We start from the raw sequence: 16,950 nt of genomic DNA on the forward strand, positions 1-16,950 counted from the left end.
TGGGGAGTATCTTATAGTAGGGACTTGTACACTTCGCCTCCGTAATGGATTGACTTTTGGTCTTGCCTCAAAACAAAATTAAAAAAAAAAAATTATTCAGGGTTTTCACCCTCAAAAAATAGTCTATGTGAAACTATCCTAAGCTGCTTTTTCTAGCATACTTATTTCATTATAAACACACGTGACATGCACAAATGTGAACACGTCGATCAGACAATGCTCACACCACCCACTAACTGAGATACAACAAGAAAACACAGAATGACAGATTTGCAAAAATACTCTGCAATAAAAAATGACAGTAATCAGCAAGTGCTGGATAACAAATACAGGGTATTTAGTCGGTACGTTTCTTTGCGCAAAAAAAATGTACACCAAGCTGCTCCACCACGTCAAGGTAACCCCTATCGGTTTTTTTTCCTTGCTTAGCATGGTTTGGGAGATCCCACCCCTCTCGTGTGACGTGCACATAAGAGCTGTCTCAGACCACAAGCCCATACTAGGGAGCGGCCTGTCTGAATCCTGTTCATATCAGACACTGTTCACATGTTCAGGTTTTTAATACATTAGATAGGGACTACTTCGATAGGGGTTACCTTGACATGGTGGAGCAGCTTGGTGTACTTTTTTGCGCAAAGAAACGTACCGACTAAATACCCTGTATTTGTTATCCAGCACTTGCTGATTACTGCCATTTTTTATTGCAGAGTATTTTTGCAAATCTGTCATTCTGTGTTTTCTTGTGGCATCTTATTTAATTACAAGTTAAAAAAAAGGCACATGAAAATCAAGGCATCTTTAAAAAAAGAAAGAAAACTAAGTTGCACTTTGTGCACGCTGCTGAGCTACTCCCGAGTCCTTCCACACAAGCTGGAGCGTGGATTGAGGTCAGGCAGTGCTCACTCTGGGCCTTTGCCCACACCAAGGGTGCACCGAATCCCCTTCATTTAATAAGAAATAAAAGGCTGGTTGTTGCTGGTGAGATTTTTATCGGGTTACGTTCCCTATATAAATTGTTTAAGTAACTTACTTTTCGGTGTGTGGGGGGAGGGGACAGGCTCCTTTAACATGTGCACATGAATATGATAGGAATGCTTAATGGAAGAACAAGTTTCATCACACTGTATAAAGTGATATCGGTGTGCTTAATATTGGAAGAGGAGGGACCGATCTTCATTTGTCCTCCTTATTGTGCAACTAAAACATATCAATTTTTTGGGAGGTCACCCTGATGCATATATGGATGATTACTATAATGCGCTCATCCATAAAATGAAAGCATTTAAAAGTATGTTTCCTATATACAAACAACATTTATGAAAAAAAAAAACACTTTTTTTTCTAGATATATTCAAATAACTTAACAGGATACTCCAAAAAAAAAAAAAAAGTTAGGAGGCCTCGTCCCCCTCCTCGTCTTCCTGCTTTATAACTGGATTTCCTGAAACATAAGAACAGGGAAGGTGTTATCATCTGGGAATAATACGTCCTGCCACCTAGTGGTGAAAGTAAAGACTTCACAAGACAAGTACTGGAGACTAAGGGTCTTTTTTATACACTGGCATAATTAATTTGTCGCGACATTTAACAATTCTTCGTTAGCAATAAAGTGGCTTTCTTTTAAATAGCGGCCACTGTACGTGGCAGTGCCACGTGTCTACAGCCAGCTGCTGCTTATAACAGCTGATCGGTAAAGATGCTGGATTACCATGCAAGTCCTATTGATGATCTATCCCATGGATCTTCTCCCGCTGCCTCCTCTGCTCCCGGCGTTGAGGTCTTCTTCCATCCAACATGCCACTTTGCAGGCTAAGTCTACACCACACCTCCCCTGCCCTTCTTATGCTGAAGGAAGGATGGACACAGATGTCACCAACGCTGGTGCTGTGTCCATCTCCCACATGAAAGGCAAGGGAGGCGTAGTTTAGACTTATCAATGTACTGGCCATGTCGGACTGAAGAAGTACAGAGGTCAGAAGGGAAAGTAACTTCATATGCAAACTGTATTGTCACTGTTTAGGAATAGGGTGGACTACTGCGTGTCACATGTAGCGAGATCGCTGTTGCGTCACAAATCAGTGACGCTTCAGTGATCTCGCTATGTGAGACGGGGGCCTTTAGTGTTACAGCAAGTAACTTATGGGAATGAGAAATTGTGTTAGGTAACACTTACCATCCAGTTTCTTCAGTTTAGGAAGGCGTTTTGTTGCTTCTTCCACCCAGTTACCCTCTGACATGTGTTTTTCCTCTAGAGGGTTCCCTACAAACACTAGATCCTCCAAACACGGCAGATCAGCCAACTTCCCAAACTCCGCTAAAAGGAACGAAAAATCGAGCACTTTTATTATTACCGACTGCAACTAACAATTTCTACAGAAGACAAAGGCCATTGTTCAAAGGAATCAGACACGAGCCAAAGTGAAGCTCTGAGGCTCACGGAGGCCTAAAAAAACTGAATCAAAGTGGAGTTTTGCGTACCCCAGTCTTTCACTGCATTGTTGGACATATAGAGGACTTTTAACTTCTTCATTACATGTATTCCTTTCAACTTCTCAATTAAATTGTAAGAGATCCACAACTCTTCTAAAGTTTCTCCGACTGCTTCCTAAAACAAAGACAGATGTTTAAATATACGGGAAGATCATCTAACCATAAAATCAACTGACATTATAAATGAAGGAGTGATAATTAGAGGTCTTCCCCAGAAGTGACAAGCCCTTAAAGGGGTTGTCCCCCTTTGGGTACATTTTTTTTTTCTTAGTTAGATGCATGGAATTGGGGCTATAAAAATCATTTTTGCGATTGGATTTCATTAAAAATTTTGCAGCGTTTCCCTCTATAGGTCTGGTCACATGCTCCTCCGCCAGCAGCCATTGTAGGGACAGAAAAATTGTGCAGTCTGTGAGGAAAATTACACTAACAAGAGCAGGAGGAGAACCTGTCAGACCTGTATAATAAGTGCTACAAAATCATGTCCTCAACACGTCTGATAAAATAAAGATACTGTGGCCGACCCCGTCACCTCATTCTGCAGCCAGCAATGAACAGTGTATAATATAGAGGCTATAGAGGGCAAACGGTGCAAAATTTTAAACAAAACCAAATTGCAAAATTTATTTTTAGCCCAAATTGTATGCATTTAAGTCGGGAAAAAAAAAAAAATCACCAAAAAGATGGACAACCACTAAGTAGCCATTAAGGGGATATAGCAGAAATCTTTTCAACTAAAACTCTGTTTTGTGTGTCTGAACGGGATTGCGCCTGCAGCATGGATTTTCGTTAACTTCATTCTTAATTAAGACTGGAGTCTTAATTGTCACAACAATTTCTAAATGACCATAGCGGTGTGTGATAACATGCTAGTAGAGGGCCGTTTTTACACAATGCTAGCTGAAAGAAGACAATCGTTTGCAAAAGAGATGTGGAAATATCCAAATAGTGATTAAAAAAAATGACTACATTCATTACCGACAAGCAATGACTGATAAAGTGGTGCTGTACAATAAAACTCTGAGACATAAGATTGGAGTCACTACAATTAAAATGGAACATGGGAAGGCAGATTCCAAGAGATTAAGGGTATGTGCACACGTTGCAGATCCGCAAGTGATGTACAGTACAATGATAGGCAATGGAAAACAAAAACCGCCGTGCACATGCTGTGGAAAATTCCGCACGGAAACGCAGCAGTTTATTTTCAGCAGCATGTCAATTCTTTGTGTGGATTCCGCAGCGTTTTTACATCTATTCCATTCTAGGAATCTGCAGGTGTAAAAAAGCAGGCAAAATCCACAGGTAAAACGCAGGCACTGTGACTGTCCTGCAGATTCTGCGTGGAAAAATCCGCAACGTGTGCACATACCCTAAGAAGAGAGCAGCTAAGGCTAGTTTCACACTAGCGTTACTGGGCGCAGCGCACGGCCGCCGCTAAGCCCCGCCCCCTCCGGTCAGCTCCTCTGATCGCATGATGCTGCATGTGATCAGCATACTCTATATTTAGCGTTGGGTGCACACTTTTGCCGGCGCATTCCCCTTTTGGCGCCACGCCGACGTGCGCCAAACGCACTGTTGCATTTTTGTGCGCTCGGTGCAGCGCGAAAAGGGCGGCTGCGCCAGCAAAAGTGTGCCATCGCACGACCAGCGTACCCAATGCTAAATATAGGGTACCCCGATCGCATGCAGCGTCAAGCGATCAGAGGAGGAGCTGACTGGAGGGGGCGCGGCCGGGGGCAGAGCTTAGCGGCGGCTGTGCACTGCGCCCAGTAATGCTAGTGTGAAACTAGCCTAAGTCTACAAAGGTTTTACATAGTATAGGATTTGGCTTAAAATGGATGTATGGCAGTAGCAAAAGAAAGGTCTGCTTTATCCTTAGAGACACTCTAGTCCATAGTCTAGTATTACAGCTCAACATTATTTAAAGAGGACCTGTGACTTGCGCAAAAAACGGAGTTAAAAAATCCTCGAACTCCAATGATTCTGCTGCTTTTTTCCGTTTTACGGTCCGTCGCTCCACTGCAGAGATATATTCACATTTGTTGCCTTTAGAGAGCAGAATGTGAGATCTCTGCGTGTAGTCCAGCTGGACGTTTCTTCAGAGTCTCTCCTGGGGGCGTGTACTTTTACCTCTCCCTCCCTGGTGCTGCCAATCACAGTTAATCTAGCCATATATCAATCTCAAGTGCTACCGAACTGTGATTGGAAGCGTCTAGGAAGGAGCGGTGAAAGTGCACGCCCCCAAAAGAAGACTCTGAAGAAACGTCTAATTTGAGATTTCTCATATTGGGCTCCAAATGCAACAAATGTGAATAGATCTACAATGTAACGACGCAGCGAAAAATCTGAAAAAAGCGTCAGAATCCGAGTAACTCATGAATCTTTACAAGGTATTTAACTCATGTATTTGGATTAAGTGACCTTCAACTGTATGGAGCTGAACTACAAGAATAGCTTTTTTTTAAGGAAAAATAAAACATTTTTTGCTAAATCTAAAAAAATAAATAAAAATTAAGAACAATTTATTTATTTTTTCATTAAATCAGCTGTTATTCACAAATAACAATTAAAACAAAAACACAATAAAAAGTGTTGGTATTTGATGTATTAATCATGATAATCTTTATTTTTTATATATCGATAGGGCTCTTTACTATATCAGGATTTGATGACTTACCAATCCATTTAAATTCTTTATGTTATTTCTTCCTAAAGATAATATTCTGAGGTTTTCTGAAAAACAATGCACAACATAGAGAGTAAACTTAGGTTTTGTAGATCTACAGGGTAGTATTACTAGTGATTTTGACTGGAGATTCTCAGAAGCTTTTTGTACCAAATCAGCTGGAATATCAACTATTGTACGAGTTGCAATTAAATGACTGTGCAGCCTAGTGGATGACACATACCGTACTTAAAGGGTATGTGTCATTAGAAAATTACCAACTATTTAAATCAGGTTTGTGTGTCTTTTTTTTTTTTTTTTTTACATTTTAACAATGTCTTTTTTTTTCAATATCACAAATCAATAGTAAATATAAAAATGAGTAATTTTGCACTTTTCACACCAGCCACTGAGGATTTTTTTTTTAGCCTCTAACATCCCGTTTCAGCAAATTCACCTATACATTAGCAGCAACCAGACCCTATCTTATATACTGAAGCATCTAATGAACGTGTGCATTGTGAAGGGAGGGGGAGCAGGGTCGGCTGTGACATTGCCTTTTGTCATTGGCAGATCTGTTGTTATCAGCACCTGTTGTTGTTATCCTTCCTCTGCTGATAAGGAGCCTGCTGAAAACTCTTGCTGAAAAGACAAAGTGTCTGAAATAGTGTGAAAATTACAAGATTACAGAATGTGATATGAGAAAAAAAAATAACCAAAAATGTTTCAAAACTACGTGTAACACAAAACCTGATTTAAACAGTAGATCATTTTCTAATGATATACACCCTTTAAACATTGACTGTCACATTGACTGTCACATACAGGTGAATATAGTTGGATGAGACTTGTCCATTTGAATCTATGGGTGTTATTAAGAAAAACGGATCCCATGTGGAACATCCATATTGTATCTGATTTTTATGGATATATTGTAAGCTGTATTTGATCATGCACATTTTAAAATGTTGATGTATAAATATTAATGTCACAATAATGCAAAATACGAACACACGGATGAAAATTGGACAATTTTTCATACGCTCATCTGACCCGGCCTTACTTGTACCTTACTTCTACCATTCCCTATGTGCAGATACCTTTCATTCTCCTTCAATAAAACTCTCAAATAAAGAACAGGCAAGTGCATTCCTAATTCAATGCCCTTCAGACATCCTAATTTAATGGATCAGTAAATCTATGGTCATGTGTTCAATGATACATATGTTGTATTGCACAGGTATGACTCTGTTGGCCCTAAATAGCCCAATGGGATTATACCTGGACATGCGCTCTACGATTACTTTTCTTCCAACTATTTGACCAAGGGCGCAGTCAGATGGCCGTATAAATTGGACCAAGACTGCACAATGCAGGGACTGGCCGGCAGCTCTCCCCACCTGAGTGTGACCGATTCATGTATTTCTATGCAGCTGTTACGCCTGAGACAAGAGAGCCGCGGGCCAGTCCGGACACTGCGGTCCAATTTATATGGCCGTCTGACTGCGCCCTTTTGATGTTTGGTAGTTATTTCAGCACAATGGTTTGATGAGAGCCAAAATGTATAGTTTTTCATTTCCAAAATCGTGATTATCTTACAACAGGTTTTGGGATAATATTCTGACGGCTCCATTGATTATGTGTATCAGATGGACACTTAACATATTTCCTGCAGAATTTCTACCTAAAAAAAATTACAAATGATTTATACTAGGAAATAATCAGAAGTTAGGGCTAAAGTTAAAGTTTACACGAACTTACTGCAAGGGGTAACCAATATGAGGTTACCAGAGATAGGAGATAGGTGGGGAACTTAAAAAAAGAAGTATATTTAAGATCCTTTCTTACCCATGCTTTTATCCATGTGCAGGCACACGCCCCTACGCCCGTTTCGCGGTCGCTTCCTCAGGGGGCCTTGGTATAATCTGTACCCCTCATAACCGCCTTAAATACCCCGCGTTTAGACACAATAGGCGGCGCATGTGACTGGTGTGACGGACGCCGCGTCTGCCTCCTCACCCAGCATCAAGATGGCGATGCGGTCCACAGTTGCACCCTGATAACGTCAGTGGACTGCAAACGCCACCACTAGATGCCGAGAGAGATGACAGAGGCGCAGCCCACACTCAGGACATGCGCAGTGGTGATCAGTATGAGAATAGACTACTGGCGCCATAATGTTTATGGGCATAGTTTCCCTTTCTCCTTGTATACCATAGCCAATTATAAATTACGATATATAGCCATGGCTAGAAATAACAAATACCAATCTTAATTATACTCCTTTTTTTAAGTTCCCCACCTATCTCCTATTTCTGGGTCTAATATAAGCAATATGGGTGGCGCCTATTAAGACATACTACAGGGAGTTTTGACTATTTGGAGAGAGTGGGAATCTCTATGTCCCTTTACTAAATGGCACATTGTTTTTGGAAATGGATCCTGGGATATTGTTCCGAGGTACTACTATAGTTTACTCCATGCGTGTTCTTTCCATGATGCAGTGTTTGTTCCATACTGACGCATCTGGACTTTAATCGAATAGCTCTGTGTTTCGGATTCATTATGCATTGTATTGTCTACTTCGGACTGTATTTTAACATTTGTACTATCACAACTACATTACATTTTTGATACTTTGGATTCTATTATTATGGTATTTTGCTCTATTTTTCTGGTGTTGTATAAGTCATATAAAAAGTAGCATGTTTCTTGAAGGAAGGAGGGAATAAAGAAAGAAGATATAGCGCTATTATCGTCATACAGTGATGCACATTTTACATTTGTTACATTAAAGTCTTAAAGGGGCTGTTTGTAACGTAACAATTGATGACCTACCCATCAACATAAGATGAGTGGGGGTCAACTGATCAGATGAAGTCTGCTCCGATAGCTGCCAGATAGAGGCAATGCACAAAGCACACAACAGCCACGCACATTGAGTAGTAGCTGCTGCAAACTACTCCTGTTTCTCCCATTCAAGTGAACGGATAGGTCATCCATTGTTAAGTCTGAGGTTACTCCATTAAAGGCTGTGTACACCTTCACACTTTTTATAGTTTGTTTGATTCCTAAATGCAAAATTAAGTAACTTTCTAAATAGTCTTTGTCATAGAGAAAAATTAAAATCCGTAAGACATCTCCAGAGAGGGGACATATCACCCCGTCACATTGAACATCTGGGATTATTTATAAAGGGGAAAGAGAGAAACTAATAACTGGGAAAATGAGAGGGAGATATAACCTCCATTGAAGTAGGGACTCCCGTGGCGAACAAGGTAATGACCACAGAAATTAGTTCTAGGAAAAAAGACAGCAAGACTGAGATTTGTTTATGTACAGGCTTGGAAGTATGCTTTAGAGGGGGGGGGGGGATACGCTTCCCAGGCATAAGCTTCCTCTGATCAAAGCATAGCTCCTCAGACCTTTTGGAGACAGTGTTCTGTCATGGATTTTGGGGTTTGCATCAATCTGATATTTATCAGTGATATATATTCGGTGTCATAGCAAAGGAACAAACAGAACGCATTCAATCACATCACCGTAAGGCCAGCAGAACCACTCCATGTTAATATCAAGTCCAATGGATGGTTCTATCCATGCCATGCTTCATCTCTATAGACAGATAATACTCACAATAAGAAACATGACAACAATATCTACGGCCTTGGCCCTCCAGGGACAAAGATATCCTGTAAGTTGGGGATTTCATAAAATTTTGAAAGACCTAGCACATCCTACAACCAGACCCCACATGAGCTCACCAAGGGGAAGTATGTGGGTGTAATCTTGATCTAACAAAAAGCAGAATTTAGGTTTGATCATTTGTCAGTCCTGGAAGGTACAGCTTGCTGTGGGTTCTGTCCGTTTTCTTAAGGAGTATCTCTCTCCGCTAAGCTCTGAGCCATTTCTGTGACAACAGGTTTAGTCATTTTCTTTTGTTATCTCCTTTTTTATGTAATTGTATACAGTATACCGCATTGTTTTGTTCCCATTTTGTATCATCTTTGATTATTCTTTTTTTTTTTTATAAACACTGCCTACCTTTCCGGATTAAATACATAAAATTTAATAGCGCTGTTTCTCTTGCTCTGTAAACTGCACTCCTGAAGCCATACACTACCTGTAATGGGTGTCCAATCAGCCTGTAGAAATGATTGATGGTGGCAGATAGTAGTTCCTTTTTGTATTGTGGAGTGGGCAGTGACTGTACTGGGTTGTACATATATTGTAGTGCAGCGGGGTTGATGCAGTATGACAGACAGGCAGTGACTACAGGAAAGTTTAAAACAAAGTGTCTTTAATGTCCAACGCACTCACAAATGGAAAACAAATGGTATCCTCCGGACTGCAGCCGGGAAACAAGACAGTCCATATACGAGACCGATTGCTGTGGGTGACTGCACCATCGTGTAACAATGAGGGGTGCCGGGCCTTTTGGCTTCACTTGGCTCTGTGTTACTTCACACCGCTGAACCTTGCAGAGCCACCTGCTCTGCAGTTTGCAAGCCTAGACTGACACACCCAACCCTTTGCTGCAGATTTTTTAAATGGAATCTGTGGCCATGGGCCACTTGTAAGACCTGGCCGGGAGGGAGCAACGGGCCCCAATACCATCCTGTAGATTGCTGCAAAAATAAAAGCCCATGTCGGGTTTTCTTAAATCTGCCTTGGGCAAATAGCTTGCCCAAGACCAAACTTACTTTTATTTTGCACTGCAATCACAGCTATATCTGTAACTGCAATGCACTCCCGCGGCCTCAATACGCTTCTATGCGCATCCTGGGGGACACATAGCGACCCTCGCATATAACACCTGTCACTGCCTCACAATATATATTCCATGAGTTGGAATCGGAGGTGTATATACCATACAGTTACTGAGAGTTCCCCAATAACCGGCCTAGTAGTGGAAGCAGCCGCAGCCTCCTCCATCACTCGTCATTCAATTGTGTAATTGTCCGGACGATTGAAGGAAGCAGAGTTGTGTCCCCTGAAACTCGTGGCAGCAGTGGGATTTGCGCGATCCGACCAGCGTCAGTCTTCATAAAAAATATACTACTATTTGCTGCTACAAATTGAGTATAAGTCTTTCCTCTACCTCGTTGCTCTGCATATATGACAACATTCTGTCAGAGCTCCTGCTCCTGGATCTGACGGCTCTCCACCGGCATATCCAGATGTCCATGTATCATGGTCAGAGTACGAACTGTGATGCAAGGACTGGCTGCGGGTCTGCTGACCTTGCATGAAAAATCACTCTATGAATGAAGCTGTGCTAACACATGAGAGCTAGTAAAGACACCAGAATCCTCATGTTAAGAATGTAATGGCCGGAGTGACCGGGGGAAGAAATTCATGCATACATTAGGCTGTAAATTTTTGTCACACTATCGGTGGTAAAAATCAGATAATGTGGTCCATACATAGACTATGAAATCCGGCAGTCTGAACTAGGCCTGAGGCCAGGATAACACATGCGAGAAACACGGCCGAGTCTCGCATGTTAAAACCCGGCACTGCCGCTGGCATTCGAGAGCGGAGTGTGTGGCTGCATCACAATACATGGAGCCGCACGCTCCGCTCCTGAGTGCCGGCGGCAGTCCTGGGTATTAACATGCGAGACTCGGCCTTAGAGGAACAATCTCACAAAAGAGAAGTCTGAAAAAAGGAGTAGGTTGTAAATTGAATATCAGGGGGTTCTGAAAAGGAATGAAGCAAGGAAGAAAGATTGCAGACTGAAACTTAGTGATTACCTTTAATATATTTGCATTAATATATGTAAAAATATTTTTCTCTAAGGCAAAAAGAGTGCACCTTCTTTATGTAGGACAATATTTTGCACTAAAATAGTCGGTGATAGATCATGTAGCATAACCATCATGAGCTGCAACTATGTAATCATTATGATGCATCTCTTGTTAAAGGGGGTTTGTCTTCCCCCAAAATGCTAGCTAAACCACTTACATAGGTATGTAGTGGACTTTGCAAATATACAAAAATCATACATGTAGAATACATTTTAGTGGGTTAGTAGCCAGAAGAAAAAAAAACTATTTATTTTGTATGCAAATGAGGAGATTTTGGTGCCCCATTGGCGTAGGTTCACTGTTATGCCCCCTCTATTTGCATACTGAGCACTTTGTCATATCCAGATTATCAGTGCTCAAGTGAGCGACGCCTGAAATCTGCACGGCCACTGCAGGAGCCCCAGCCAGGGTCAGTGTGCCCTTTCATCGTTGGCTCCTGTCTGTGGTGCTTTACCGAGCGGCGGCTGCAGACAGGAGCAAGCGATGAGAACGAAAGCTGACACTGTATGAGTGGATGGACTGATTTTAACATGTTTTTGGAGATGAGTGGGAAAAACACTTTATAAATGCTTTGTGTGAACATGGCCTAAACATACCCTAAAAACTTACTAAACTGAAGGATTCACAAACTATTACATACTTTATGAATGAGGATCCAGACCTGAAGAGGTAGGAGAAACTCCATATTGCGAAACACTAAATTTGTGAAACACTATATTAGACCGGTTAAGTTCTACAGACCACAATACAATGAAGGTGTGCTCAAAAATCGCTAGCACCGCGCGCACAAGCTCGCCATTGTAAGTATGAGCCCTGTGGGTTTTGTTCCTCTCCTCAGCCCCGATTGGGTATTACTCCATTCATTGTAAGCAGATATATATAACAGGAGATATTTCTACTGCACCGGATGCTTTTGTGTTTAGATAATCACTATATAATGAGTGATTTCCATGACTGGATATTTCACTTTTACTGATACAAGCAGCAAATAGTTGACGACAGGAGGACAAAAATCGTGCACTTACTCAGTCCATTCAGATTGGCTATTTTTTCAATGCAGTTGGTAGAAAGCGACAACTTCCTGAGAAAAGAAGCAAACATTAGCATGATACAAGTATGAATGGGGTCTTACAGGCACTCGGGGGGCTCGGATGATCCCCTGAACACGTATATTAGTCTGATTCAAGTGAAATCTTAATTGCCTCTTAGGTGGTTTTTTCTCTTTTACTGGTAGTAGTATTCATTTGAGATGTTTTGGTTACTTTTATGCTCTGATTTCTAAGTTGACAATATAATTTATGTTCTCTGCCAACCAAACACAGGCACTCAATACACCTTCCCACTTACAGTAACATACAAAAGTATTTTTTTTACCTATTTTGTTACATTACAACCTGTGTTTAATTATATTTTGCAATCCGATTTGTGTGTGATCCATCAGCACTAAATAGTCTAAGATGGTGAAGTGAGAAAAATATAGGCATAAATTTAAATTTATGGAAGCAAATAACTAAAACTTAGCATACGCAAAGTATTCACCCCTTTTGCTATGAAGCGCCTACAATTTTAGGTATACGCTTTACCTTTTCTGAAAGACCCCAGAGGCTGCAACACCATTAACAAGAGGAACCACTAACCAAACACCATGAAGAACAAGGAGATGTTTTTTTTTGTCCTGAAGAAGTATAGTACTTCAAAACCCTTAGTCAAAATAAAAAAACGCATATTATCCTAGTGTGTACCTGGATTTATTACTATCCACCAGCAGCAAAGATTTTGTCCACTTTTTTTCTTTTCACACAATTCTACTTGGTCCCTGGACCTGTTGCAGCTGGGATTACATGGTCATTCAAATGTTGTGCGATCACAACCTGATCAGATTAGCATAACCTTTATTTGTTTTATCAATTTTAACTGGGTAAGAACCTATTGTGCTTTTCTCTCTGCCTTAGTAATTCAAGCAGAGACTGGAGTATCGGTCCATACGACCACAATGAACTGTACACTCCATAGAGGTGGCCTTTATGGAAGAGTGGGCAGAGAAAAAAAAACTTATTTACACACAATAATTGTAAGGCTCATTTTCAGTTTGTCAAAAGACATGTGGGAGACTCCGCAAATGTATGGAGGAAGGTGCTCTTGTCAGATGAAGCCAAAATTAAACTTTTTGGCCACCAAGGTAAATGCTGTGTCTGGCGCCAAAGAAACACAGTTTATCACCCCAAGAACACCATCCCCACAATAAAACATAGTGGTGGCAATATCATGTTGTGGGGATGTTTTTCGGCAGCAGGGATAGGGAAAATGGTCCAAGTCGAGGGGAAGATGAATGGTGTGAAATACAGGGATATTTTTTAGCAAAACCTGTTTGTCAGTGATTAGAGACTGGAACGGAGATTCACCTTCCAACAAGACAATGACCCAAAGCATACTGCTAAAGCAACACTCTAGTGTTTAAGAGGAAATGTGTAAATGTTTTGGAGTGACCAGGTCAATGCCCAGACCTTGATTTAATTGAGAATCTGTGATCAGACTTGAAGATTGCTGTTCACCAGAGGAAACAATTAAAATTGAAGGAGCTGGAGAAGTTGTGCCTTGAGGAATGAGCAAAAATCCCAGTGGCAAGATGTAGAAAGCTCATAAAGACTTATCCAAAGTGACTTGCAGCTGCAAAAGGAGGCTCTACAAAGTAATGACTTTAGGGGGTGAATAGTTATGCATAACAAAGTTTTCAGTTATTTTGTCCTATTTGTTGTTTGCTTCACAAAAAAAACAAAACTAAATGCTGACAGTTGTAAGCATGTTCTTTACATGTCATGAACTAATGTAAACCCTAAAAGAAAAAAAAACAAATTTCAGATTGTGAGGTATCAAAACACAAGAAATGCCAAGGGAGGGGGTGTTGAATACTTTTTCAAGCCACTGTACTTGTTTTCCCTCTATCCAGGGCTGTGGAGTCGGTAAGCCAAACCTGCGACTCCGACTCCTCAATTTCCCTTACACCGACTCCGACTCCAACTCCGACTCCGACTCCACGACTCCGACTCCCACACATATTGCTTATATTTAAGTGAAAAATTTATTGTAGTACAATGTGAACCTCAGACATTTAATCATTTTTATGATCCAATAATCAAGATATTTAGATAGAACAGAATATATATTGGTGTACTACCTGGTTTTCATTCTTTTTGGTACAGATACGATATGGATAGACAGATATGGATAAATGGATAGATAGAGCAGATTTCTAATCTGCTTTTGCTATTGAGAACATTATCTATGAGCTCAAAAACCTTTCAGGTGATGCAGTTTTTTAAAAAGATGATCAACTTTTGCAGCTGAAAAACGTATCCTCAAAAAACACAGGAAAAACGCTGTGTGTGAATGTAGCCTTAGATCAGGAATATAACAGCCATTTATAGGACATTTCATAACTTTCCCAAACTCCTATGAATAAATATTCAGCACATCCTGCATTGAATTACTGTACCCAATTTATTATATATTTTAGGAGTCGGAGTCGGTCCATTTTATACCGACTCCAACTCCGACTCCGACTCCACCAAAATGAGCACCGACTCCGACTCCGACTCCACGACTCCGACTCCACAGCCCTGCCTCTATCAATCTCCTCACGCATTGACAGAAGGTTGAAGATGGATAGAAAACAAGTTGGTGGGAAGACGCACGAAACTGTTTGGCCATGAGGCACCGAGCGCCTGCACTTGGTTTGAACAGTCACTCTATGCAGACAGAGTCCCTTTAACAAAGCATTTTCTAGTCTTCGGCCATATAAAGAGTAACGTAAATTGTTTTGCCACGTCTGTATATCTTACTTTTTGTAAAACTGACAGATTAAAGTTATAAAAAACAATAAAACTTTTTACAAAAAATAAGTACCTGATGATAAGAAGTGTGCGAACATCATGATCAATGCTACAATGTACTCTACTTGTTTCATTAAGAGCAGTGATGGCATATAAGTAAGACATAAGATCACTTCCCTATCAGCTCATGTCACTGAAAAGAACTTCCATGATCTTCAGAATAAAGAAACGTTTAATGCCGACCATACACATTAGATGACTATCAGCGGAACAATGCTCCAGCCGACTGTTTGACCGACAGCCATCTCAGCCGACATTCCTATTCACAGGACTGCGTGCTAGGCCGAACCCTCGTGCTCTCTTTGGGAAAGCCACCGACTGACACATTGGCTAGTGGGTTATTTTATGGGCAGTCCAAAGTCGAACATGCGCGATTGACACCTCTACCGACCACTAGCTCGCCGGCACTCCTATAAACAGACTTTTGGACGAACCCGTCTATACTAGCAGGTTCAGCCGAAATAAGTCTAATGTGTATAGGGGAATTAAAGGGGTATTCTCATCACTAAGTTCCTATCCCAATATGTAGTAGGTGTAATAATAATAATATTAGCAAATGCCTCCAAATAGAAATGTGGTATAGTTCTTCTGATTCGCTATGTCGCTTACCCCATGTGCTGGGCATTGCAGTGACTTAGCTATCCATGGTTACGATCACTCATAGTGACAGTTACTTTTCAGTGCTCATAACCATGGATACCTAAGCTACTGTCATGCCCTGCACATGGGGTAAGCGCCATAGCTAATCATAGTAACATAGTTATTAAGGTTGAAGGGAGACTTTAAGTCCATCTAGTTCAACCCATATCCTATCCTAACTTGCCCTAACATGTTGATCCAGAGGAAGGCAAAAAAAACCCCATGTGGCAAACAGTAAGCTTCACATTGGGGAAAAAAATTCCTTCCCGACTCCACATACGGCAATCAGACTAGCTCCCCGGATCAACGCAATATTAAGGAAACTAGTGTATATACCCTGTAATATTATACTTTTCAAGAAAGGCATCCAGTCCCTTCTTAAATTTTAGTAGGGAATCACTCATTACAACATCGTATGGCAGAGAGTTCCATAGTCTCACTGCTCTTACAGTAAAGAATCTGCATCTGTGAGTATGCTTAAACCTTCTTTCCTCCAGACGTAGAGGATGCCCCCTTGTCCCTGTCACCGGTCTAAGAGTAAAAAGATCATTAGAAAGGTCTTTGTACTGTCCCCTCATAAATTTATACATTGTAATAAGATCACCCCTAAGCCTTTGTTTTTCCAAACTAAATAACCCCAAGTGTAATAACCTGTCTTGGTATTGCAGACTCCCTAGTTCCCTAATAACCTTGGTCGCTCTTCTCTGCACCCGCTCCAGTTCAGCTATGTCTTTCTTATACACCGGAGACCAGAACTGTACACAGTATTCTAAGTGTGGTCGCACTAGTGACGTACCGTATTTTTCGGACTATAAGACGCACCGGACCATAAGACGCACCCCAATTTTCAGTAGGAAAATAAAAATGTGTCAAATGGGGGTCCGTCTTACAGTCCGAATTCAGCTTACCTGGGAAGGGATCCGGCACAGGTGGAGAAGTAGTCACAGGGGTCATTCAGTGGTCCAGGCTCGTGCGGTGGCGGCTCTGTGCTGGGGCAGGTTGGTTGTGCTGGGGCAGCTGTGCTGGGGCAGCTGTGCTGAGGCAGGGGCAGCAGTGCTGGGGCAGGGGCAGCAGTGCTGGGGCAGAGGCAGCAGTGCTGGGGCAGAGGCAGGGGCAGCTGTGCTGGGGCTGGGGCAGGTGGGCTCTGCGGTGGTGGCAGCGGGCGGCGCTCTGCGGCGCGGTGGTGGCAGCGGGCTGTGCTCCGGTGCAGGGGCGGCGGCTCCGCCGGCATTTCTTCGCAGCCCGGAGGCCCCCGCACTTCCCTTGCTGGCCACCGCCATGTTGCGGTGGCCTCCGGGAGCATGGACGCCGGAAAGATGGCCACCGGTCCGGGGATGGCGCATGCGCGGGATCAGATCTCGTCCCGAGATCTCGGGGGACGAGATTCAAATCTCGGCAACGAGATTTCGACCCCCGAGATCTCGGGACGAGATCTGAAGCTGCGCATGCGCCG

The 16,950-nt window shown here is 41.9% G+C and overlaps 1 protein-coding gene across 1 annotated transcript in view; it reads right to left on the reverse strand.

The window, feature by feature from the left end:
* Positions 1–758: 758 nt before the first annotated feature.
* DNAL1 (dynein axonemal light chain 1) overlaps positions 759–16,950 on the reverse strand; it is a 37,973-nt gene continuing 21,781 nt past the window's right edge. The window contains exons 4-8 of the mRNA XM_073577650.1: positions 11,994–12,049; positions 5,171–5,226; positions 2,479–2,605; positions 2,174–2,314; positions 759–1,441 (exon numbers count right to left, since the gene is read on the reverse strand). Of these exons, the coding sequence (XP_073433751.1) occupies positions 1,392–1,441; positions 2,174–2,314; positions 2,479–2,605; positions 5,171–5,226; positions 11,994–12,049 (430 nt within the window). The 3' untranslated portion in view covers positions 759–1,391. The remainder of the gene's footprint in view (positions 1,442–2,173; positions 2,315–2,478; positions 2,606–5,170; positions 5,227–11,993; positions 12,050–16,950) is intronic.

The sequence above is a fragment of the Dendrobates tinctorius genome, unplaced genomic scaffold (assembly GCF_039654945.1).
Source record: "Dendrobates tinctorius isolate UK_male_01 unplaced genomic scaffold, ASM3965494v1 ptg000057l, whole genome shotgun sequence".
Taxonomy (NCBI): domain Eukaryota; kingdom Metazoa; phylum Chordata; class Amphibia; order Anura; family Dendrobatidae; genus Dendrobates; species Dendrobates tinctorius.